Below are 24,446 nucleotides of genomic sequence, written 5' to 3'. Positions count from 1 at the left end.
AATCATGACGCCCTGGTTGGACTGTCCTGGTCCTGGTCCTGGTCCTGGTCCTGGTCCTGATCCTGGTCCAGCTTCTCCTGGTCCATACTCTAACAACGTCAAAGAAATGTCCATGCCACCCTGTAGATGCATACATTTAACCCTGCTGTCAGATCGCTGCATTAGCGACGTTTTTCTTGCCAGGCTCATGAGAGGACACACGTGAAAGTGCGGCGAATCAGCAGCATGGCCGACGTCACACCGCCTGCATCAAGACACACGCCAGCGAGCAGCCTCATTGTCCGGTGCTCTCTTGTTCTAACGACGGGGTGTAATGAGAGAAGGTGAAAATCCATATCCAAGATTGCCTGCATTACAACAGGTCGCCGTGGAAGTGAGAGCCGGGTGCATTATGCAGAATTGCTTCTATTTTCCCATTTCCCCTCCTCTCCTCCCCTCTCTGCTCTCCGCCGCCTCAGACGCCGCACCCCTTCCTATGATTAAAATGCATCCTCCCGTGTATCTGCACTCACAAACAAAAGGCTTTTCATGGGTGGCTAGATCTAATTGTGTTGCCCTCGTGTAGCAAAGGTAGCTGCTTTGACTTTGACTTATTCTCCAGAAGCAATAAAGTGCCGGCGGCGATGAATGCGATACATGTGCCATTGCTCAAAGTGCACGGACGGACACGGAACACATTAGCCCTGATTGACCTTGGTGCAGATTGCACACTAATCCAGCACAAATCATCCCATTTTTTACTTTGTTGATGCTGAAATAAAATCCAAATAAAGCAGAATAGAAAGCAGGGGTAGAGTTTTGGGAGGTGATTCAGTTGCCAAGGAAAGATAAAAATACAAGGTTTATGTGTGTGTGTGTGTGTGGAGAAGGATGATAACACTCGGACGCTCTGTGCTGATTATAATTACTGTACCTTTTCTGAGTGGAGTTGGCTTCAATTACAAAGCGTCACCTCTGTGCGCTCGCGGGTCACGACACTGTCTTTCTCTCATTGTCTCAACAAAGCGATCGCGTCTCGACGATAATAAGCGAGCAGCAAAACATGTGAGGAGCGCTTCCCTCTTCCTGGCCTCTGTGGATGCTCGTTTGACCTCTGAGAAACGCGCTATTGATTGTTGTGATATTACAAGAGATGCCCACAAATCCCGGCGGATCTGAATCCTGCGCGAGTCGCCGTGCAAATGAGGAGCCGATCTATATTTACTCACCGCACGGGTAAAAATGAATGGCTCTCGGAAGCGTTCGCTTAACACCTTTATAACGGGCCTCATTTGTGCTGAAGGATGGAGGAGCAGACGGCGTCTCTGAGTGAAACTTTTCATTTGCAGTCGTCCCAACACAGTGGTTTGCTCGCCCGTCGCCTTCCTCCAATAAAACTCTGTTGTGGTTCGCACCAGAAGGCGAACTTTTCTGTCCAATTTGATAAACCGCTACGTGCCACGAGACAGACTGGAGGGAAAATGTTCCCGAGAATAGCTAAGTGTATCATATATCATGCATCGCGCCATCTGCTCTGTACATTCAAAATGTTATTGCAATATTTAGAATTACAGATTATTCATGTAGGTGTAATTAACAGAGTCAAAATCCAACAAATGGGATGAAGCTACAATTAATTTCCAGACATGTTTGAGTAGAATCTATCTGGAGTAACTATTTAGGCTGCGCTGCCCTGAGGGTGCGCAGATGGGAGAAAAAAAAATAGCTCTAATTTTATCCATTTTTGGCAATGAATAAGCGCCTATTGATTCCCCCTTTGCTGTATGAGCTCCTCTTAAATGGACTCGTTGGAAAAGCTCTGTGAGGCTGGGTTACACTGACCGAATGAGGGAGAACTGGGTCATCATAACCCACTGAAATGAGGAGAAAAAGGTCAACATCTGGCTGTTACAAAAGGTGCTATGTAAACCAGTGCACACAGCGTGTGGCCCCGGGGGTTCCCATACATTTTACATAACAACATGCAATCTACTGCATATTTAATGGATAACATGACATTTTCCCGCGGTATGATTGCCCGTCTGGTCATGCAACCTCAGTTAAACAAGCCCGTCATCTTTACCACATCAGGATCACACCGAACATGACATTTAGAGGCTACGCGCTGATGCATTATACAAGCCCTATTCACGCTGATTTCTTTGCCTGTTTGCTGCATTAACTGAAACACAGGATGGATTTCGCTGCGTGGTTTTTCACACACTCAGGATTTCTGTCTTCATTGTTGGGAGTAGCTCCGTAATCATTACGTCCAAAGGCAGATATGTTTGTGTTGGAGGGATCTTAGCTGTTTGGGTTTTGCTTCTGTCTTCGTACACCGGGGTTGGAAATCAAACAGCATGTCAGTGCTTGACTTGGACCACAGCAGCATTTACATCGGAGGTTTGCATGAATCTGGAAAGCATATGGAATTTGTTTGAGTTTTCACACTGTTTTTAAAAATATAGCAACTAATTAAAAATGGCTTTTTTTTCAGCTGGAAATGAAAAATGGCAGCACCAAACCAAAACGACTCTCTTCTCTAGGTAGCCCAGGCTGCAGGATGGAACAGTGGTTACCTACCCATCCGACATCTGGGATGCAGTGGGAAGCCACATTAGGGCACTCCGAGCCAGTGTTAATTTTGTCAACGAAAACTTAAACGAAAACTATTCGTTGACGACCCTTTATTCCGTGACTAATTTGTGACGAGAACGTAAATTTAATAAGTAATGACAACAAAAACTAAAACGAAATCTCTGGACATCATGAACAGACCAGTAAAAATGTGGCAAAAAAGCTGACGCTGGCCGTCGGACAAGCTGGGTTATTACAACCATCCTCACACCGGGCTTGCTCCGGTCCGGCTCCGGTCCGGCTCCGGTCCGGCTCCGGTCCGGTCCAGCTCCGGTCCGGCTCCGGTCCAGCTCCGGTCCGGTCCAGCTCCGGTCCGGCTCCGGTCCGGCTCCGGTCCGGCTCCGGTCCAGCTCCGGTCCGGCTCCGGTCTGGCTCCGTACGGAGACGCAGCACCGCAGCACTCTCAGTGCAGTGTGCTTCTTTTCTTCTTCTTGTTCTGTGATGTTTTACAGCAGCTTGCATCCCGTTGGTTGCATTACTGCCACCTGCTGGTCATTATGATTGGAGCTTTTTTTCTTGCAGGTTGACATTTGTTGTAAGAATTTACAGAAAGAATCTGAAGCTCATGTATTTAATTTTTTTCTAACAAGCCTTAGATATTCATATTTATGATACAAGAGTATATTTTACATTCTAAATTTAAATATCTAAACATAATTAAAGATATGCTTACAGTGGAGTTTTTACAACCGTGACACGTATCCTTTTGCACTTCTGCTACTGTGGTTTTATGTTGTGTTGTTTTTATATGTATATATAATATATGTATATATGTATATATATATATATATGTTGATGTAGCACTTTGCACTTTGCCCAAGAAAAATTTCCTACTGGGACAATAAAGTTATCTATCTATCTGTCTATCTGTCTATCTAGCTATCTAATTTACTACAGTACAACAAAACTGTCAAATTCCATCAAGACTAAAATTAAGACTAAAACTAAAACTAATTTCCACAGACTAAATTTTAACTAAAACAAAACAAAACAAAACAAAAAATAAAATGTGACTTTAACTTAATCAAGTCTTTGGTGAGTGACTAAAACTAAAACGAAATGAAAAAATTAACACTGCTCCGAGCTGATCAAGTCAGATGTCATGTTCGGATGGATCGGGATGGATGGATGATGGAAGGAGGGATGGACAGATGGATGGTGCATGAATGCTGATTGGATGCATGGATGGATGGATGATGAAGGGATGGATGTGGAAAAAGTATGGACTCCCTTCGTTGCCATGGCCACTTGTGAGCCGATCCAAGAGAGGATTGTCCTGTTTGCACGAGCGCTGAGTGAAGTGATCAGATTGATGTGCAGGTTTATATGCATCATGTTCACCCTGCGATTCAGTCAGTGTATCAATCCCATAATGCTTCACACTGTGGCTTTGGCTGGACGTGACCTGCACTCATGATCGCACATCATTCGTCATGAAGCCGGTACTGACGCTGGACTGAAGACTGTTAGCCACTCATGAGCCGTTCTCACACTTACTAGTCCTCATCAGAATGTCATTGTAATGCAAGAAAACTGAAGACAGACTGCAACTGTCTCTAATTCTGTGCTCTGATGACATGAGGTCGATGTCCCTAATGGGATGACCTCTGACCTGCACGCGACTCTGATCGAATCATGTTTACATGGCATGCTTGTAATTGGATTTACATGCTAGCACAGCTAGTGAAGAAATCTGGCGTCTCTGTAAATGATACTTGTTGGGGTTCAGTTGTCTCCTTCCAGAGAATGATCACTGTAATTCCTGAAGAGCTGTTCTGGTTGACCACATTGAACTCCCAGGTGGCAGATTAAGACCCTCATGACAGAACTCTGCACCACCATCACCGAAACTCTCTTTCATGAAATGCTTGGAAGATTTTCTTTCATTTGACTCATTCCGTATGTGACCAAATAACACTAAGGTGTGCAAAGTGAGCAATGTGAGTCAGTTCAAAGTACAGAAAAAAAATTGGACACTAATGATGAATCGGCTACTGATGTAGGTCTTTTACATTTTTTTCAGATCATTTTTAAATGCAGTGTCTGTTTTTGTGATCACATGCAGCTGGTTACATTGAGACTTACTCTGGAACGTAATCCCTGACCCTTTCCTGAGGACGAGCTGAGGGAGGATCGAGGAAAAGCAGTCCAACGTACTTCATGCAGTCTGTTCCTGCCGACTGTAGCTGACAAGCTGCATCACAGTGACAGCATCTCCTCCCCCTCGCTCCTCGCTTTCGTCTCCCTCTCCCTCTCCGGTCCGACTGCTACATACATAGGAGGAGCGCATGTCCTGTCTACCATTTGCCCTGACAAGGAGCAAAATCATTAGTTTCCTCTGTAGGGCTACACTTAAGCGTGAGGAGCCGGGGGGCCGTGATGGGCGTGGGAGGGGAGCGATACGTGGGAGCAGAATGTGTAGAAGCGTCCTCATTAGGACACAGTGATTGTTCAAGTGATTGCTGCGAAAGCTCATCTTCAGCAGGGACTGACATATTTCCTCCTCCGGTGACAGGATAAGCAGTCCCATGCAGTCCCTGATTGGGAGTTGTGGTTGGCAAATGGAGGTGTGCTCCTCTCCGTGTGGATGTGTATTGGCAGAGAGCGCTGTAAAGTACTGCCATGGGAGAATTCCCTCAGTCAGCCCCGGCTTTCTTCATCGGTGTGAACCGGAGCTTCAGAGCGTCTGGGCGTCTGCAGTTTGAGCCGACAGACAGAGGAGAGTTTCGCAGCCCGAACGCTCTCGGTGTCTTCTCTGTGATGGATTCTGTTTACAGAGACGCAGCAGTCTAATTACTGCTCACTTTGATTACAAGTGAAATGAAATAAACTCACGATGTTATCCTTCACTTCTCCCTTTTTTATAAATATTTAAAACCAGGGGTATCAAACACAAGGTTCACGGGCCAAAACCAGCCCATAAGAGGCTGCAGGCCTCTAAACCACCAAGAAAATGGTGACAATTTCAAAGAAAACGTGGATTATTACGAAAATTCTTAAGAGTTACAGCGCAATACAACACTGGGGCTCCAGCTGAGTGATGCTGCAGTGAATGCTAGCTAGCTAGCATTAGCCTCAACGCCATGCGCCAGGAGTTTGTAAAAATATACAGAATGCAGCAGCTGGAGAAGTTTCAAGGACATTTCTCTGGTTTTTGCACCAGAAGATTTCCTTAAAATTGGCTTCATGTTGAGATTGGAGTGATTGTCTGTAGTATTTATAGACATTTTCTTCACGTAAACCCTGCACCACAGCAGAGATTAACTTTAAAGTTTAAATTTAAAGGTTATTATGGCAATATTTACTGCTCCGTCCCACTCAAGATGAAATCAGGCAGCATGTGGCCCCGACCTAAAATGTATTTGACACGCCACTGAGTAAAGGAGACGGAGGAAAAAGGCGAGAAAAGGACAGTCAGGTTGTTGAGAAGGATTCAAACCCTGGTCTGGGTTGGGCTAGTAGTAGGGATTCTCCAATGTACAAATTCATGCACAAAAATGTTCACATGACTCAATAGTTGTTCCTTTATTCATTTACTTTTCCATCATGAAGATGTTCCAAAGGATAAACAAACCTCCAAACGTCTATCTTTCAAACCTTTTGCTTGAATTATTCCATAAGTGCCTGTTAATGGGTCACCGTTATTTATCAGATGTAGAATTAACACAGGCAAGACAACAGTCAGAGTGCTGTCGGCTCCGCTCATCCGGAACTCACAATAATGTATCAGCGTGTGCGGTGTGCATTGTAGCACATAATCATCGCCACCACGCTGTGTTGTTATCCATTATCTGCTTGTTTCCTGAATGCCACTGTCAATGTCACTGATTGTTGGTGCTGTTTTAGTTGCCCAGGCAACGCGGTTAATGACAGGGACCTGTGACAGACTTGGGTAATTCTACTCTTTCATGACCATTGGTGCACTCCAGTGTGAAGGCTGTCTGCCAAGTGGGCGATGGCGGCATTTAGAGGAGAAATGTGGCGAACAGAGGCGCCTGCAGCCGGTTCACCTCGACTTCTTCCACTTAAAGTGGCTTCCAGCAAAACCAAGACGGAATGTGTGACTTTTGTTTGTTTTTGTTCGGCTTTTCAGGGAAGAACACAATGTGCCTGTTGTGAAGGAGAGGATTTGCTCACCCACTGGATGCTTTGTGTGTTTCTTGTGAGCCTGTGTAACCTGGAGGGGACGATTCTGGAGATTAATGGATCAAAAAATGCTCCAACTGTCCACAAAATGATGGAGCCTTAAACAAGCTGCAGGATGAGGATGCATCACGACGACAGAACAGCAAACTACTTCCTATTGATCTGTGTTGGGACAAAATGTCATTATAATGAAACAATACAGTGGATTGACGTGAATATGTCAACACAATAAACCTATTTGTTATGATTTAGAAGACTTTGGGTATAAAACATACTGAACTGTCGAATATTTGTGCATTGTTGGCCGCAGCATGTGTGTGTTTTCATTATAAAAACAACTAACTCCGGCCTGGCACGCTAACTACGCCGTTTCTTCATTTGAAACATGGTGTAAGCATCGCCGGAGTTTGCTGATGTCCCGTAGCAGTAAACTCTGCCACTGCCAGCACCTCCAGCACTTTCCCTCCGTCACGAACTCGAACCCTGAGATTAGCAGCTCATTTCTGGTTTTTGGCATGAACCGACATCTCTCCAAAGGATTTCCTGTTTTAGCAGCGCATATATTAGTGACCTCACCTGACAGCATTAGTGCCAAGTGAAGCAGTCATTTCCACGCAAACCGGGATTAAACCCCTGATGTCGAGCTAAAAATACTTGTGACATATGGCTCGACCGAAACCAAACGTGTAGGCTGAAAGCGTCAATTTGCCCCTTCCTGAGTGGGAAGACACACAGTCCTGTACGCTGAGCTGCAGGCATCGCTCCACATGCGAGGAGTCACACGTCGGATCAAACAAAAAAAAAAAGAAACAATGACAGACCGTCATTAATTTGAGCTCATTTAAAGAGTTTCTCGGCGTGCAGGATGTTGCGAGGCATTTGTGTTAATGAGCTACATCATTCATGTGAAATGATGGCACAATTAGGAAAACAAAAGTGCAAGGTGTGACAATTTAAGTGAATGTGCTTTGTCAGTGTCTGCAAACAACACCTCTGAGACAGGATATGCATAAAAGGCGGCTTATAAAAACATCGCAGGTGGGGCGGGTGTGCGTGTGTATATGTGTGTGTGTGTGTGTGTGTGTGTGTGTGTGGGGGGGGGGGGGGGGGGGGGGTTCGGAGGTCGACTGCTTTCGACTTGGAGATTCTGTCCCGCCCCCCCGAACCACCATCCCCGGGGATTTCTGTCGAAACGCCGCGGCAGGAAATGAAATTAAAGCTGCTGAATGCAGATGTTTTGATGCATGCCTGTGAGCACCGCCGTGTGTGTGTGTTTCCGAGAGGTGTGTAAGTTAAGAAAAATGAAAAAAAAAACTGAAAAGAGAATGCTGCCAGCGACACTGAGCATGCTTGTAAATACCCCCCCCCCCCTGAAAGTCACTCACCTCGGGGATCCGGGGAGCTTCGATGAAAGGTGACTTACAGTAACAGGAGAGTGCATAAAAGCACCGCTCTTTGTTTCTGTCACTTCAGAAAGCCAGCTCTTTCCTCCCTGACCTGGCTCCCCCGCCCGCCTCTCTCCGGTCCACAGATGTTAGAGCAGCCTCTCGTAGCATCGCGTCGTTCATTAGCTCTGCAGCGAGCGGGATCCGGCCACTCAGCCCGGCACGTAATGCCGCTTTGGTCAACTAATGAAACCGTAATTACGAAAATAATGAGGAGCGCTGCAGCATTGTCCGCTAACTTTGGGCCGAGTTATTTGCATGCGTGAATCATGGAGTGCAGAGTTTCCTCTTTAATTTTTCATGGATTCCAGTTTTTTTTTCATCCACCCTCGGTGAACTTCCGGCTGTGGGGAGCTGTATGCCCCCGCCATGTGCGTTTTGTGTGATGTGTTTGCGACGTGTAACAAGCAACGGCGTAGGCTCAGGTCCATTTCTTTTGCTCCTTATAAAGTTATTGTCCTCAGCGGGCCTCATTTAGCAAAGCGTAGGCTACGTCGGACCGCCTTTAGTATGTGTGCTGTGTTTAGTTCCAACAAAGTGCAAGCTGCAAGCAACACATTATGGCTACATTGTACACTTATCTGCATTTACATGGTGGGAACTTCTGGAATATGCTGAGCGTATCACCTCAGATTCATTAACCCCCGCCCCCCCCCCCCCCAGTCTGTTTACACATAGGGACTCATGCTGCAGATTCTCACTTTATCTCTTTTTACTTCTCTCTGATCTGCAGCTACACACAGACTTGGATGTGGGCGGCAGGAACATAAAGTACGTCCTCGCGGGCGAAGGTGCGGGCACCATCTTCGCCATCAACGAGCTAACGGGCGACATCCACGCCATGAAGCGGCTGGACCGGGAGGAGAAGGCCGAGTACACGCTCACGGCCCAGGTCGTTAACGCCGACACGGACGAGCCTCTGGAGCCGCCGTCGGAGTTCATCATCAAAGTCCAGGACATAAATGACAATCCGCCACAGTTCATCGAGGGCCCGTACCGCGCCTCCGTTCCAGAAATGTCTGCCGTTGGTAAGTCACAATAGACAGACCTCATTTCTGCTCCCTGCCTCACACAGCAGCCTAATCAGTGCGCAAGATTTCCGAGACGGCTGATCTCTAATGGGCTGTTGCATAAAAATAATGAGTGAATAAGAACAAGCGGAAATGAGCATGCCTATTTACATTCTCGCCTGCTATGAGTATTTCTCCAAATGAAAACATAAGGATGATAAATCAAATCAAATCACTGGGACTTCACCAATAATTCAGTGCTGCAACTGAACAATTGACGTCAGGATCAACACGTACGCGCACACACACACACACACACACACACGTCCACAGGAAGAAGGGCCACTACAAAGACGACGCTGAACAACACCAGCCAAGCGATATCACATTGCAAAATGAAGCCAGTCGCCACATCAGGGAAGTGGGAAATGCTGCACTAAACTTTCACTCTCACGTCTGACTTCTGCGGAGGCTGAAAAAGCACCATTGGCACATTTCACACATCCTGCAGCAGCCTCAGCACAAGTCCCGGCTGAAAAAAACGCTTTCCTCACTTTGTATAGGTCAAGGGCCACTCTGTCTTATGATATCGACCGCTCGGGAACAGGCGGAATTTTCACTGCATTCTTGAACACTTCCCTGTGAACGCTCCATTATCTGACTGATCGCTGCACTAAATATTTATGGGAAGATTAGAAACCCGACTATTTCACACATGTGTTCAGGGAAGATCGGATTTTGACAAGAGAAACTTGGAAGTGGTCATTGTGGCATCTTTCTTTCCACAGTCGTCAGGCTTTAAATTACGCTCATTGTGGGGGTTGTTTGTCAAATCGTCTACTTTCAGGCATCCTTAAGTGTCTTTCATGCAGCTCCTCAGTTCATTCTCAAAAGCAGGCAGCTTCACTTTGGCCTCTTTAAGCCTCCCAGCCCTGAGGGGGTGTCCAGCCTCGGGTCAGCCTGAGCCACTTCCCACCGTTTTAAAGAATACAATAAGTAACAAGGTTGCTAGCGGCGAAGCCTTCGGCTGTAAAGCAGCTCAACTTTTAAAGGCACGTTGTTCAAGTCTGCTGAAGATTAGTATTCACCTGAGAACGAGACGACGTGTCTTTCATTACTGCAACGGGACACGCCGCCACTTTGTTTTATTGGACAAGACGCTTTTACACTTACATCAAAATCTACAGCAACACACCTGCTCCACCCACATGAAGCAAGATCTCTCCACCCACATGAAGAGACGCTTGAACCTGCTCCAGCCACGCTGCTACTGCTACTGCTAGCTGCGGAAGGCCTGAGAAATTAGCAGAGCTCATCACCACCAGTTTGGGCTCAGAAATCTGCTTCCTTTCACTTATTGAAGCTTCAAAGGCTTCAGGAAGTTTCTGGAAGATGTTGAGTCTGAATACACACTGCAGGAACAATGCTAAATGTCAATTCTAACTTGCAGAGTAATCCATGAAAATCTGTAACAGATGAAGTTAGTGAATAATGATTTCAAATACAACACGGGATTTTGTGAAGAATGAATAAAGCACCTACAGCAGTGTTCTGGATTCCCATGTTTTCCTCAACTGTTTTTCTATTTCTGACTGAAACTTAAACTCGGTCGACAAAGAAATGAAAATCCCTGGTTTGAATATCTCACTAGAGAAAAAACTGATCATTAATTTAAGTTAGAAATGTTCTCACATAACAGTACCTAAAGCGTTTGCATGTGGACTTGCAAACCACTTGACAACACTGACTGATGCTAATTGCCACAAGCGACCATCCTTCAAGCCCCCACAAAACGGTACACAAACCGCTGCAAACACCCTGCGCAGCACCGCCTGCTAATGTATTCATATATTCTCACTCTTATTCTCTTCATGCATTTAAATGACCGCTGTGTGATGATAATGCATAGCTGCTGTCGGACGGGAAGGGGCGACGTGTTTTTTCTTGAGGGGAGCCTCACCACTGACCCCCACGAGTGCCGGGAGGCTTGTAGAGAAAAACTGTTCCCATCAGCAGCAGGAAGGAGATCAGAGTGCGTCTTTACGCCGTCTTGACACTGGAGGAGATGGCTGAGGGTTCTGGGCGGTATGTGCTTGTTATTGTGTTTCCTCATCGAGCGCCTCTTGTTACCTGTCACCAGGCTGACATAACATGCGAGGGCAGATGGTGTTCGCCATGTAACGGAACCCGCTTGCCGAGTCCCATCTGTAGGATGAGGGCCTTTTACGTCGGCTCTTTGCGGCCAACGCGATGCAGGTGACGACTGCCGTTAGCTGCTGCGGCAGACGAAGCTCAAAAGGAACAAAACACGAAGCCGAAACACTCATGTAAACATGGAATAACAGTGAACTCCTCTTGTCTGAACTCTGTTGCTTGATCCCCGCTGTTCGCCGCGTTGGATCTCAGCTGAAATGTACTCTAGCTCTCCAAGGGTTTTTGTCGGTGCAGTGCTGGGACGACCATGGCGGCGGGGTACAGAGCAAAGTGGCGGTTGACAGCACTCTGTGATTCACCAGTGGGAATAATGCATAAGAAATGGAAATCGGCATCTCTTTGTTGATTGTTGTTCCCTTTTGTCATTCCTGATTAATTAAACATTCACGAATGCTCAGTTGTTTGCTTGAAAGGCTTTCCTTTCAGCGACTTGTTTCCCTCTTGTTAAGTTTTCATGTGCTGTGGCATTACGGGAAGAATTAGACGCTCCGGACAAACAAACAATAAGTCACTCATCTCTCTCGCCTCGTGTTCATAAATCATGGCTTCTTTACAGCCGCGTTTCATCTTTATCACGGCACAATGAGAATTTACACGAGACTCAGTGGATTACCAGGAGGGTGCTGAGCGGTGGATAACTAATAAAGTCCACGGGAAAGGAGAATAAACCAAAGTCTCAGCAAATCTCCGTGTTAAATTATGGCACGTGCTGAAAAGACGCCTCGCCGGGTTCAGACGGCGCCGTGTGCGCCGATGTGTTCCAGCCCCACCTGCGAGGAATAATCAAAAATCTAATCCGGACCGTAGCAGCCTGCTCCTCCTGACGATGTTATCCACTTAGAGGGCTTGTCAGTTCCACTCCAGGCTTCATCAACGTCGGAGCCACTCTGCGCTTATCAAGAGTGTATCCGCGGCGTATCAGCAGGCCCAGGAACAAACATCAACACCTACATTTTATCTGTCAAGGACTGCAAGCAGATAGAAGCCTCCTCTCCTCGTACCGCCTCACCTAATGTCCCGTCCCACGAAGGCAGCCGTCCCCTCAACCGGATGAGATATGTGACACGGGCCAGCAAGGTCGCCATGTTTCCTGTGCGCACAGGAGCATAGAGGTTAATGGGAAATGAAGGAGAAAGACCTTTTGTTCTGCCTCTAAAAGGACCAGTCGGATAAGACGTGTGGCTTTCTCTGACTTTTCTCTGACTTTCATTCTCCTGAATGGCTGAGAATGGAGGTCATCTTCATTTTAATTGTTTAGCGGATCACCTCACTAAGAACGCTGCGACAATGAGCGGCTCCGTCCAAGGAGAAACCGCCAGCCGGAGCAGTTTGGGGTAATTAGCCTGAGTGGGTGGGTTACGGCTAATGTTTTCGTTACCACACTGCCCCTGAAGAGTTGCTGTCAAATGATCATTTTAATAACAACTTGGCAAACAACCAAACTGCAGGAACTGATCTTCTGCCAATTAAAAAAAAGGAAGTCCAAAATTAACCTTTTTTTTTTTTTTTTGTCAATTTGAACCTTCATGAATTTTTATACTGCTGTGATTTTTATGAACTAATGACTTTATTTTCAAGGGATCGTCATGTTACCTGCAGGAAAAAATAATGAAATAATCACATGGGTGATCTACATGGTCTTTTTTCCTTTCTCTATTAAAATTCCAAAAAAATTCTCTCTCTATGTTATATTTGGTATAACAAGAAATTCACATGAGATGATCTGGATTTTCACATGCAACAATGCTAACACGCTAACATGCTAAACTCAGGACAGTAAACTTTCAGGCTAACGCTCTCTAACATGACAGCAACAGTTTTTTTTTTTTTTTTTTGTTTTAATTAAGCTCCTGAACTGCTTAATACTAGTTTCTCCTTTCATTACAAATATAAGAATTAATCACGTTAGCAGCGTTAATGGTGATTTTCCTCATTCATGTGTCAAAATGTAGTGAGGATTAACTCGACGCTGCCAAAACAAGTGAAACAAACACACCATCATTTCACCAAAGAGATGTAATCAACCGAATGAAACCAACAGCCCTAATATACAGCATGGACAGTCATGTTATAACAGTTTTAAATTTTTTTATCAATATTAAGCCCCATTTACATGGAAGCTAAAAAACCTAAAACCCGACCCATACCAAAAATAAACAATAGCGAAGACTCATGGCCTGGCATGCTAACTCCATCGTTTTCGGCACTTTCAGTGGAAAGTCGTGTAAATGGGCCCTTAATGAATCCTGCTTCTGAAAACCTTTCTACTCTTTGTGCTTAACCACTTTTAAGATACATTTTTAATTGATCGTATTAAACCTTGAATGGTGGTTTCTTCAGTTGTTGGTCTCTGTTGTCACATCATAGCTTAACTTAAAGCTCTTCAGTGTTTAATTCACCCCATGTTACATGTTATTGTAGAACAGGCGTTTTTTTGTTTTGTTTTACTAAAACGACATGTTTCATTAGGAAATATTAGTTCCACCACTTGACTGATTTCACAGAATTTCTTCCAAGAAATTAAAGAAAAGAGGCATGCTGGGTAATAAATGTCTGCTGCTTTGATTCATTTCTTCTTACTTTCTTGCACTGAACAACACCTTGTCCTGCAGTGGGTTGTAAATGCTCTTTAAATTCATGTTTTCTTACTTCTTAAGAACTCTGAAATGGTGAAGCGCCACATTATTATATGGCTGCCCTCACCTTTAAAATAAAGTTACTCTAAGCTGCAGTGTCAGGTTGGCAGCTCAGGTTCTGGGAAGGAGGAATTGCATAAAATGGCACATTTACTGTATTGAGGCAAAAAAGGGAATGTGATGAGTCACTGCAAAACTTTGTTTAGGAGTGTGACTCAGAGCGAGTAGGGAAATTAGCCGCCTGGAAGAATCATTTTGCTAACTGCGTTTGGGATGCCCCAAGGGGGGGCATCTTGGTGGCCCTAATCACCCCGCATACTCATCTGAATTCATCATCACCATGGAACATCAGTCTTTCTGAGTGTGGCGTCAATAGGTCTCAATCTTTGCTGCAAACTTTCTGAGTCTGCAGCGAAGCCCGAGGTCTTTCAGGATGATCCCTGCTTCATCTCCCGTTTGATTTTTCCCCGAACGACGCTGCCAACAAATAAGGCCAAGCACCTTTGTCAGGAAAGTCTGTGGGGAAATCTGCCATTGTGTGTTAGCTGCTGAGTTTCCAAAAAGTCAGGCTTGAACACGTGAACCGGCCAGATTGTGAGCACAAATCTGGGGAAAAGGTGATCGGGTCAGCGAGCAAGCATCTGCAGCTGAAGATCCCCGCTGCAGGTAGCAGAATCAGAAATATCGTCATCGATATGCAACATGTGGACACTGTGAAAGCTGTTCAGACCCCCTGGAAAGGCCTAACTTTAGCTGAGTGCTGTGAATTATACAGATTCGTAGGATTACTCGTTTAATGGTTTGAGAGCATTGTGGTGTGAACAGAAAACTTTTCTGAAACGGAAAACAGAAACGATGCTTTTTCACCTGAAACATTATGAATCAACTCCACTGCAAAGTTTCTTCACTTCCCTCATCATCTCACTTTAAAAATACGGCCCACAGACCTTCCTTCATTAGCGTCTGTAGCCTCTTTTAGCCTCTTTTAGCCTCTTTTAGCCTCTCATTTGCAACCATTACAAAAAAAGCAATAAAAGCTTGGGGACTGAGGAGGTGAGTATTGATTGATGTGTCCTGTTTTGTTCTGTTTTGCTGAATAAAACATGAAACAAGCGTGTTTTGATTACAGACCTCATTTTGAAGACCTACTTAAAGCCCTAATGCCATCAGGAAGAGGGAATTGGAAAAGCTGGCAGGCCTCTGCTGGGACGCTTTCAGGACTTTTTTTCTGTGTGACTTGCAGATTTTCTGTCTCATGTGTTTGCTTGTTTCCTAATTATGCAGAAAATTGTGTTTTAATGTTTTGTGTGTTTTCCTTATTTCAACAAGTCATCAAAAACGTTGGGATGCTGGAATGTTGTGTTGCGTTTATTTGCTCGATAACTCTCAGCAGAACTGCCGTGTCGGCGCTCATTCGTGGTTCACCACCTTGAGAATTGCTTACAAACACTCATTTCCAGGTTGGATTTTTTTAATTGGTACAGCTTTAATCATGTAAAGTGACTTTTAAGAAAACATAATTGATTTTTTTTGTGTTTTCATCAGCTAATATTTGATATGTTTAATCAGTCGTCTGCAAGCTCTATGAGAATAAAATCACTTTCCGCCAAATAAAATGCTGTAAAACACGACGAACGTCAGAAATCAAGACAATGCAGCTCCTCCAAAGTTGTACAGATAGTGATATGATATTTCAAAAATATGATTTCTTGCACAGATTGAGTTTGAGAACTACAACTCTGAATAATGAGCATTTTAAATGCAATTTTGGACATTTTAACTTCTGTTGCCAATTCCAACAGTTTCACCTTTTTATCCATTTTAAAAGGATTTGGCTTTTTACTTATGTTCCATTTTCCACCCACTTCATTTTAAAATGTTCTATTCATTTTAAAATGATTAATTCCAGCATTTCACCATTTTTTTCAATCAATTTATTTTTATTTCTTTCTCTTTTTTTTCTTATAGGCTGTATAAATTGTTTTAGCCATTCTGCTCCGGAGTTCTGTTAAGTTAACTGTCTTGTCTACTTCAGCCACTTTTAATCATTTTAGCTATATTTCTAGATTAATTTTGACTTTTAGACCAAACTGATTTAAAGCGACATTTTTAGGCCGGAAACCATTTGAAAATCATATCAAACGTTTATTTCCAAATAATTTTCTGCAAACTTCATTGATCCACTACAGACTTACCACATTTTGATATTCCTTAAAATCCCATTAAAGTGAGTTTTGTTGTTGTTGATTGGTGGGATTCTGGCCACAGTCAGAATCAGTATATTTGAACATGGATCTCACAGGATCAGCAGATTCTGTTTTCCTGTTAATGGGGTCTCTGCCTTTAAGGCCAGCACAAGCTGATGAGTTCCCCCGAACGCCTGTGGACCATATGCTGGATTTAACCCGTCTGCAGCTAACACGAAGGTTGCGCTGTAGCTGGAAATTACAAAGTCTGCTTGAAGTGACGGTTCAGGTAATTAGGAGGGGGCAGCGGACCCGCCTCCTGGTGCCGGGGCGGGCTCCCAATGACAAGAATTGCTTCGCTGCGAAACAAACTTACCCAAAGTTGCGCCGTCTGATGGAAGTGGTTGCCAGAGAAGGTCCCAGGAGCGGCGGGCTGCGGAGCGTGCCTCATTATCAGGGCGATTAATAAGCGGGCGTGCAGACAGATGGCCCGTCTCCCCTTCGCTCGGGCCCCGTTCCCCGAAAACCCCGGCAAAATGAATACCTGCACCAGAGCGCAGATCCGCGCCAAATGTGTCAAGATCTGCTAAATTGGAGCACAGACATAAAATCGAAGTGACATTAATAGATTACCTGGACTTGATTTGCATTTTCAGAGTTATTATGGGCGCCGGTAACGGGACTAACAGGCACAGCCGTCGACGCGGCGCCCTTAATGATGTTTCTGATTACGCTCTCATCACCACCGGCAGCTGGGAAAATAAGTAAAGGCTTGTCATGGCGGATTTGGACGATAAATGAGCTGACTTGATCAAGGGGAGACGTATGGAAATGAGGGAGGCGCAGACCTTTATCGGAGCCGATCGTCTCACGCGTCCAACACGCAGCAGAAAGCTCGCGGTGATCACAGACGAGTTAATCGACCCAGAGTTTTTCTAAGTGATACATAATCCCTCATGGAGGGTAACCGTCGCTGCATGTTCTATCAAAGCTTTCATCTCTTTGTTTGTTACGACAATACCGGGAAGTTTCAGGGTGTTTCTGAGCTCAGTGAGATCAAGAACTTCAGAAATATTCACCTGATGATGAACGTCACTCTTTGTCTTTCTGTATTGAGTAAAACTAGAAGGAAGACAGCAACAGGTCGCAGTGGATGCAGACGGTGGAGATGGGAGCTTTTTGACGCTTTGGTATTGAATTCATCCGCAGAACGCACAGTGCTGCTGCATGCGGTGAAACCAGGCTCATGAGTTGTGTTGTGAAACTGCAAAAAGTCGTCAGTGTCATAATGGGTGCATCATTTACGCGACAGTTTTCAAGTGAAAACACAAAACTCTTTAAATTCTGAGTGTAGCAGTGGAGGTTTGTGAAACGGAGCTAAAGATGAGGAGTCCCAGGATTCCATGCTGCACAGGGAGGTTTTATTTTTGGATACAGACAAGCCAGCTGACTGAGAGTTAAGGCGAGGGCTCACACAGAACTCCAACCTTCTCTGGCTTCAGTCAACCCAGTTTATATCGAGAACAGCCGCCAGAATCACGCCTGCTATTCAGATCTGAGCTCCTCTCAGCCTCCATGTGGCCTTTTCAGTCTCTCAGGAGCCTTCAGTCAAAACGGTCCATGTTTACATGGCAACGGTGCTCGGTCCCACTGAAAACACAACTTTCTGAAAACACTCCAGTGCCGTCTCCATTGAAACGGGAAAAAACACAACTTTTCTGAAATGCTGCAGCTGGTCCTGTGCACCATGGGAAGAGGGACGAGTTCTTCTGCACATGCTGGGTGGATGAACTATCAGAACAACGTTTAGTTGAATTTGCATTGCATGAACACATGGAGACATCTTTGGTCACAGTTCACTTTTTTCTGTATGTCAATTTTCCAGTAACAGTAAATATAGTATCTATTATGAGACCCTGGTCAAAATGCCTTTTGCTAATTAATCTATGATGAGATACTATCTATCTATCTATCTATCTATCTATCTATCTATCTATCTATCTATCTATCTATCAGTCCGGTTCTTGCCTCCCTGGTGTTTTTCAGCAGATTGCAGTCAGTCTTTTGGATCGATAAAGGCAAAGCTGAGATATTTTCAGACTATTTCATGCTCCACTTGGTCCACATGTTCTCTAAACTCTGCTTCCTCCATACAGCAGAGAGACGCTGTTGTCCTATGCTGATCTGGCACTAAATCTTGAACATATCTCGGTCTTGGAAAGTCTCAGTCTGGATGCGTTAAAAACAGCTTAACTGGAATAAACCCTCGCAGTATTTCAGGGTCACAGCAACCCACATAAGTGAAAGCAGCACATTTATAGTGCATCTTTTATCTGGCATTTCTCTGTTGAGCTTTGAGCCGAGAGCTAAGAGAGAGGGGGTGTCTGCTGTTTGTGTCTCTCTCCTCTCTGATCCCAGACTCCGGTCTGCGGCTTGGCAGATGGGCTGAGTGGCAGGGGGCCCCTGGCCCTCTAACACAGTGGGCAGCTGGGCCGGAGCCGGGGCCGGAGCCGGGGCCAGAGCCGGGCCGGGGCACATCTGACGAGCGGGCCCCGGGGCCGGGCGGGGGCCGGGGCGGCGGCGGCGGCGGGTGGCTCGCAGGCCGAGCCGAGGGCGAGAGGGGGTCAGAGCGGCGGACCCGGACCTCTCTCAGGCCTGTACGGGCGCCAGGAAGCGCTCGCTGCAGCCAGCCTGCCCTTTTCTGCAGCCGCGCTAAATGGGGATAGGACAGGCCTCGGAGGCAGGAAGGATTTAACCGACACGCCGGAGTCTCTCTGTAAATAACCTGCTACTGCGATCTATCTCACCTCATTTGGCAGCAGCATCTGTACGCGTGCCTGCGAGAGCATGTGGGCGGTTTTATTCACCTCTGCTTCTATCTGCTATACGTGTCACTTGTCAATTACCCAGATGGTGCTTTTCTTTGTGTGTTTACTTCCTCCTTCACTGCCTCTGCCCACAGGGGTGTACGGGATCATGCCAAACCAAAAATAAATGACAAAAAAAGAACTTTTTTTTAAAGATTTCATGTCACACTTCATGCTTACAGCCGAAATGTCAAGAATATGGTTAAAATACAATCGTGAAAATAAAGTCAAAATGTCAAAACCGACATTATAAAAGTGAGTTTGAAGCTGACAGAGTTGTAGTTTTTTCATTATTATTATTCTGATGATTTTGACCCAAGTTCCTATGTTATTTTCTTGACAACAATCCTTATTTTTTAAAGACATTTTGTGGTATTTTTGGTATATTATTGAGTATTCGGTACTGTTGAAATATCCGACTTTTCCAGCTTTTCGGGGGATTTCATTCACACTATTTCAGATTTCAACCTAAATGGATTTCTCTTATACTGCACTTTTCTATTGTTTGAGCGGTCCTCAAAGCACTTCATCCACCCACACACACACACACACACACACCTCCATTTGCATATTAATTGTCATTACATTTTGAATTAGTTGAACATATTTCAAAGTATGAAGCATCAAGTGGAAAACATATTGTTTTTAATTGATTTTGTCTTCATAAAAGCGTATAATTTTGACTTGATGGCTGTACACTGAGATGCTTTTTTTAATTATGCAATGGAAAACTTTATCTTTCACAGTATATTCTCTATATTGATATCTTCTAAAGCACAAAAATTAAGGAAGGTTCTGCTGGTTAAAACTGCAGGCATACAGTATTACATAAAAGAAACAAACCAACAGAAGACACTCAGTCACAGTTTCAGTCCATCTGAACAACTCTATAACCACGGACATCATCTGATCATCACAAATCACATCCTTATCCAATACTTATTTCATATTACTGCAGCAGTAAATGACACTATTATCAAATTTCACATCAGTATTGTAAATCTCCTGCTCCTGGAGGTGCCGAGGTCCAAACGTGAGCTCAGAGGGGACAGAGCTTTCTTTGTTGTGGAATGAGCTGCCACTGCGCATCAGGCAGGCCCCCTCACTGTCCATTTTTAAGAAAGATCTTACAACATATTTGTATTCACTGGCTTTTAACTCAGCCTGAGGCTCCGCCCTTGGTTTTTTAATGTTTATTTGTCTCTTTATTGTTGTTTGTTTTGTGTTCTTTGTTCTTAATGTGTTTTACTCTTGCACTTGCACTTATGGGGATAGGACAGGCCTCTTTGTCTTTGTACAGCACTTTGTGCCAGCTTTAGTTGTTTTTAAATAAAGTTGAGCTGAGTTGAGCTGAGAATCTCAAAAATATTTTGTGGTGAAAATACTTGGTAAAATCATCAATTATCATTATGTTACTGCAAAACTCAAGTTGGTGTAGTAATACCACTTTTCACCTCATGGTGGTGTAGTGAGTCAGTAGGCGTATGTCTGCAGATGAATAGAGACGTGAGCGGATGGGATTTATAGGGCGCTGCAGTCCCCGCACCTCTGCCGAGGTCGTGTGGAGCTGTTATGTTTCCGGTGTATACGTCTCTCCGCTAATTCAGCAGCCCTTTGTTTCCTCCTGTGCCGTTACGCAGTCTGCGTGAAAGGAAACAGAAAAGTCCGATATTTCCCTCGCTAACACATACCGCACTCAGTCAACGCAAATGAAAAAAAAAAGGAACTAATCAAAACATACACAGTCACAGCTGCTCAATATCACGTACAAATGTGTATTACTAATTCATCAAATGTTATTTATTATCCAGTGTAGCTCTGAATTATGCATGTAACACCATCCGTCATCGGTCCAGATACAGTAATATGAGCTCTTTACAGTCCCTGTGGTGTTTTCTTTGTGTTCGCGCGCGCGTGTGTGCGTGCGTGAGTGTGCGCGTGTGCGCGTGCGTGTGCGTGTGTGTGTGAGAACACTTTATGCACATGTGTCCCCTGTGTTATAAAAACCCTTTTACATAAAATAAAACCACAGCAGACGTTAAGATGCTGTTGTTCAGGTGTCATTTGTCTTTTTCCCCGGTGTCGTCTGCAGACTCTCTCTCTCTCTCTCTCTCTCTCTCTCTCTCTCTCTCTCTCTCTCTCTCTCTCTCTTTCTAACTCTTCATCCTCTTCCTCCTCCGTTGCTCTCATTTGCGGAGCTAATGCTCTCTCTCTACCCTCCTCTGCATGCCCCCCCTCCTCTCTCTCCCTCTCTCTCTGTCTCTCTCTCTCTCGCTCTCTCTCGAGGCAGAACAACAGTCCCTGGCTTGGAGGTAATGAAGCCCTTCAGTGTGATCTGCATAAGATTGCCTCCCCGGCTGGCCCGGCTTGCCTTTTCCCCCCGATGAATGGCAAAAAAGACTCTGAATGAGAGTCGGGACAAAAAGGCCACCTTTCTTCACCGCCACAGTGCCGTTCGTCAAACACAGCCGCTTGCACACCGAGTGGAAAAAAGAGAAGCAGAATGAAAAGGGAGGCGATAAATAAACAAAGTTCATGAAAGGGAAGGTAAATGAGAGCCAGAGAGTGTGCTTATTGATGTGTGCACATGTGTTTTGTAATGATGGAGGGAAGGGGATGTCTCAAATGTTCAATCAGGAATGATTAAATAAATCGGCTGCAACAAGGTCAGCAGTGGTAACAAAGCCACATGTGGAAATCAAAGCTTCAGAGTGAGATCGGTCCGGCTGGACTGAGTTTGCCTCGTACCCGAGTTTCAGTCCCGTCTAATTAGGCTTTTTGCGTTGGCCGTTTTGTATTTCTTTATTGCGGCTTTGAAGTGTGTGCAGCTTGAAGTCTCATCTTTCGCCGTCACACTGTCACACTCCGCTGCTCCTTCTATCAAGGTCAGTTAATCAATCTGAGAGTGAAAACAAGGACATGGCGTCCCGTCTGCAGCCGGGCTGCAGGGGGAGAGGCTCGCCGAGCTGCCTGAAGACGCCGCCATGGGGGGGGGGTTCTGCGAGGGTTACTGCCAGCACTCCCCCAGGGGTGTGAAAAACCACCTTGTTCAATTCAGCACCTTAGAAGTTATTACTGATGACGAATTCAAACCTTTTGGAGGTTTTTGATTGCGTTTTAGCCAATGGGAAAAAATAACTTTTAATTTAGCTGGATTTGAAGATGCTTGTTCGACTTCTTGCCTGCTGTCACGGCGGCTGTGGGATGGTCAGGTGGGATAGGATGGCGTTTTCAGGAACTTTTTCTCCGAGTTAATTATGTTAAACCTGCAGTCTGCGGGTTTCTTTTCATATCTGGTTGCTCGACTGTGTGATTTATCCTGTATTGAGCAGGTTTTGTTGAAGTTATCACACCATGAGTGAGGAGGGCGTGGCGGCTGACGAAGCCCCTCTGCGTTACATGATGTTGTTAGTGAAGTCCTGATCTTAAGCTCTGATATGATGTCTCAGATGTCCATTCACTAAATGCTTCAATAATTTAATCAAAACTGACTCATTATTCCACAATGAACTCTTTTAAAAATTTTATGTTGTTGAATTCCAGTTTCTTCAAAGCTCTCAGTTCCTCGTCCATCTGGACTGTCCAACTTTGTCCTCAGTAAACTGACCAAAAGGGGGCGGGGCCAAGGCAACTGCAGGAACACCTTCCTCTCTTAGAACGCCGTTCTTTGGCTGTCAGTCTGAAATCCACCGTATCAATGTCTCCTTGCTCTGTTTCCTGCTCTGCCTTTGTAGTTTTCTGACCCTGTAACAGCTTGATGTCTTAGAGATTAATGGCTTATCTGAGAGAATACACAGCTAATTAATCAATGAGGAGGAGCCGAGCGCTGCGGCCTGATGTGTGCTGAAGTCGCTGGGATGTGTTTGAATTGACAGGCCTGTATCAGAGACGGCTTGTGTGAAATAAAAGGTCGATTTCACTCTGTTGATGGGAACATTTACTAGAACGAGTCCTTCTGGTGATGAAAGGCGACAGCAGCCACGACTGGCACGCTACAGACAGGGCACCAAAGAAACACAACCATTAGAGGCCAGAATATGACCTGTTTTACTGCCAATGTTCTGGAATTTTGGTGCCAACTTTGTAATTTTAGACATTTTAGCTATTTTTAACGGTTTCAGTTTGGACATCAGAGACCTTTTTCAGAATGGTCTGGTATGAAAATAAGATGAAAAAGCTGATCTACAGATCGATCGAAAGCTTCAGAGAAGGGCTGAAGAGCTGCAGGTTGCAGAATTTAAAGGCAGTGCTTTCGGTAATTCTAACAAATGGAGCACTAAAAATGAAGTTTTAAACCATGTTTCTGATTTCTCTATTTTTGAACTACAGTTGTTTGTTAATTTCAGATAAAGCCCACAGCAGCTGGGGTTGGGACTGGTGCAGGGGTGAGCTCTGTCATGTCAAAGCACAAATGTACTTCATTCTAAGTTTGCATGTTTTCCCTGTGGACTAGTTTTGCAAAGCTTAACAGATCGCGCCTTTTTCATCTCAACCCAGGATTACATTCCAGCTCATTTAAGTTAAAACGACTGTGCTGTTGATCTTCAAACAAATGTTCTTGTTCCTCGAACTTCCTGTGTGTCCTGCCTCTCTAAAAGTCTTTTACCTCCTCACCACATCGTAGCTGCTCATTAAGCACACTCTCCTGCTCAATAAACCTGCTCCAAAGTCACAGAAGACACTGTGTACCTGCTCCCACCACTCATGACTTGCAAATCGACTTCAAAATGTGTTGGTAACCTTGAGTGCCGGCCGTCTGTTACAGGAGTACAGTGGTTTGAATAGCCTTCATTCTTTATCCTCTTATGCCAGCGAGCAGTGAAAAGTGACATATTGTGCATGAATGCTGTTTACTCAGTCTCTGTACACACACTCCCAGCCAACTCTATGACTTGAATGGATGGGGTCTACTTCATGGAGCCATTTATGTACAAAACAGTCTTTATATGCCGCCCATTGGAAGCTCAGCCCAGCAGCAGCAAACACTCCTGTTTTGTTACAACTTGTCATTTGCCAGAGGTTCAAACCTGAAGCCCGACTCCTCCGTCAGGCCTGTCAGGGATCAGCCGGAGGAACAACACCTTTTCCTCTACTTAATTCATCTCAAATGCCTTTTCCAGAGGGGCCGAGAGGTTGAGAGTGAATTTATATCTGTTCAATTCAATAGAGAATAGAGAATCCAAACCCCACGATCCAAACCACAGTCTTGAATACCTCTCCACAATCCAAAGAGCCTGGTTCTGCAGAATACTGGCATTCATGAACATGAAGTGCAACGAGGCATTTCATCCAAACATGTGGTCATCTCCAGTGGTGTGTGTGAGTG

General features: G+C 45.0%; 1 protein-coding gene across 2 annotated transcripts in view; it reads left to right on the top strand.

Moving 5' to 3' along the window:
• The window catches only part of cdh8 (cadherin 8), a 143,709-nt gene that overhangs the window by 50,629 nt on the left and 68,634 nt on the right, over window positions 1-24,446 (top strand). For both annotated transcript variants that reach the window (XM_030099133.1, XM_030099124.1), the window contains exon 3: window positions 8,941-9,235. In XM_030099133.1, the coding sequence (XP_029954993.1) occupies window positions 8,941-9,235 (295 nt within the window). The remainder of the gene's footprint in view (window positions 1-8,940; window positions 9,236-24,446) is intronic.

The sequence above is a fragment of the Salarias fasciatus genome, chromosome 1 (assembly GCF_902148845.1).
Source record: "Salarias fasciatus chromosome 1, fSalaFa1.1, whole genome shotgun sequence".
In the NCBI taxonomy this organism is placed as follows: domain Eukaryota; kingdom Metazoa; phylum Chordata; class Actinopteri; order Blenniiformes; family Blenniidae; genus Salarias; species Salarias fasciatus.
Note: the sequence above shows the minus strand (reverse complement) of the source record. Positions and strands in the feature narration are given on the sequence as shown.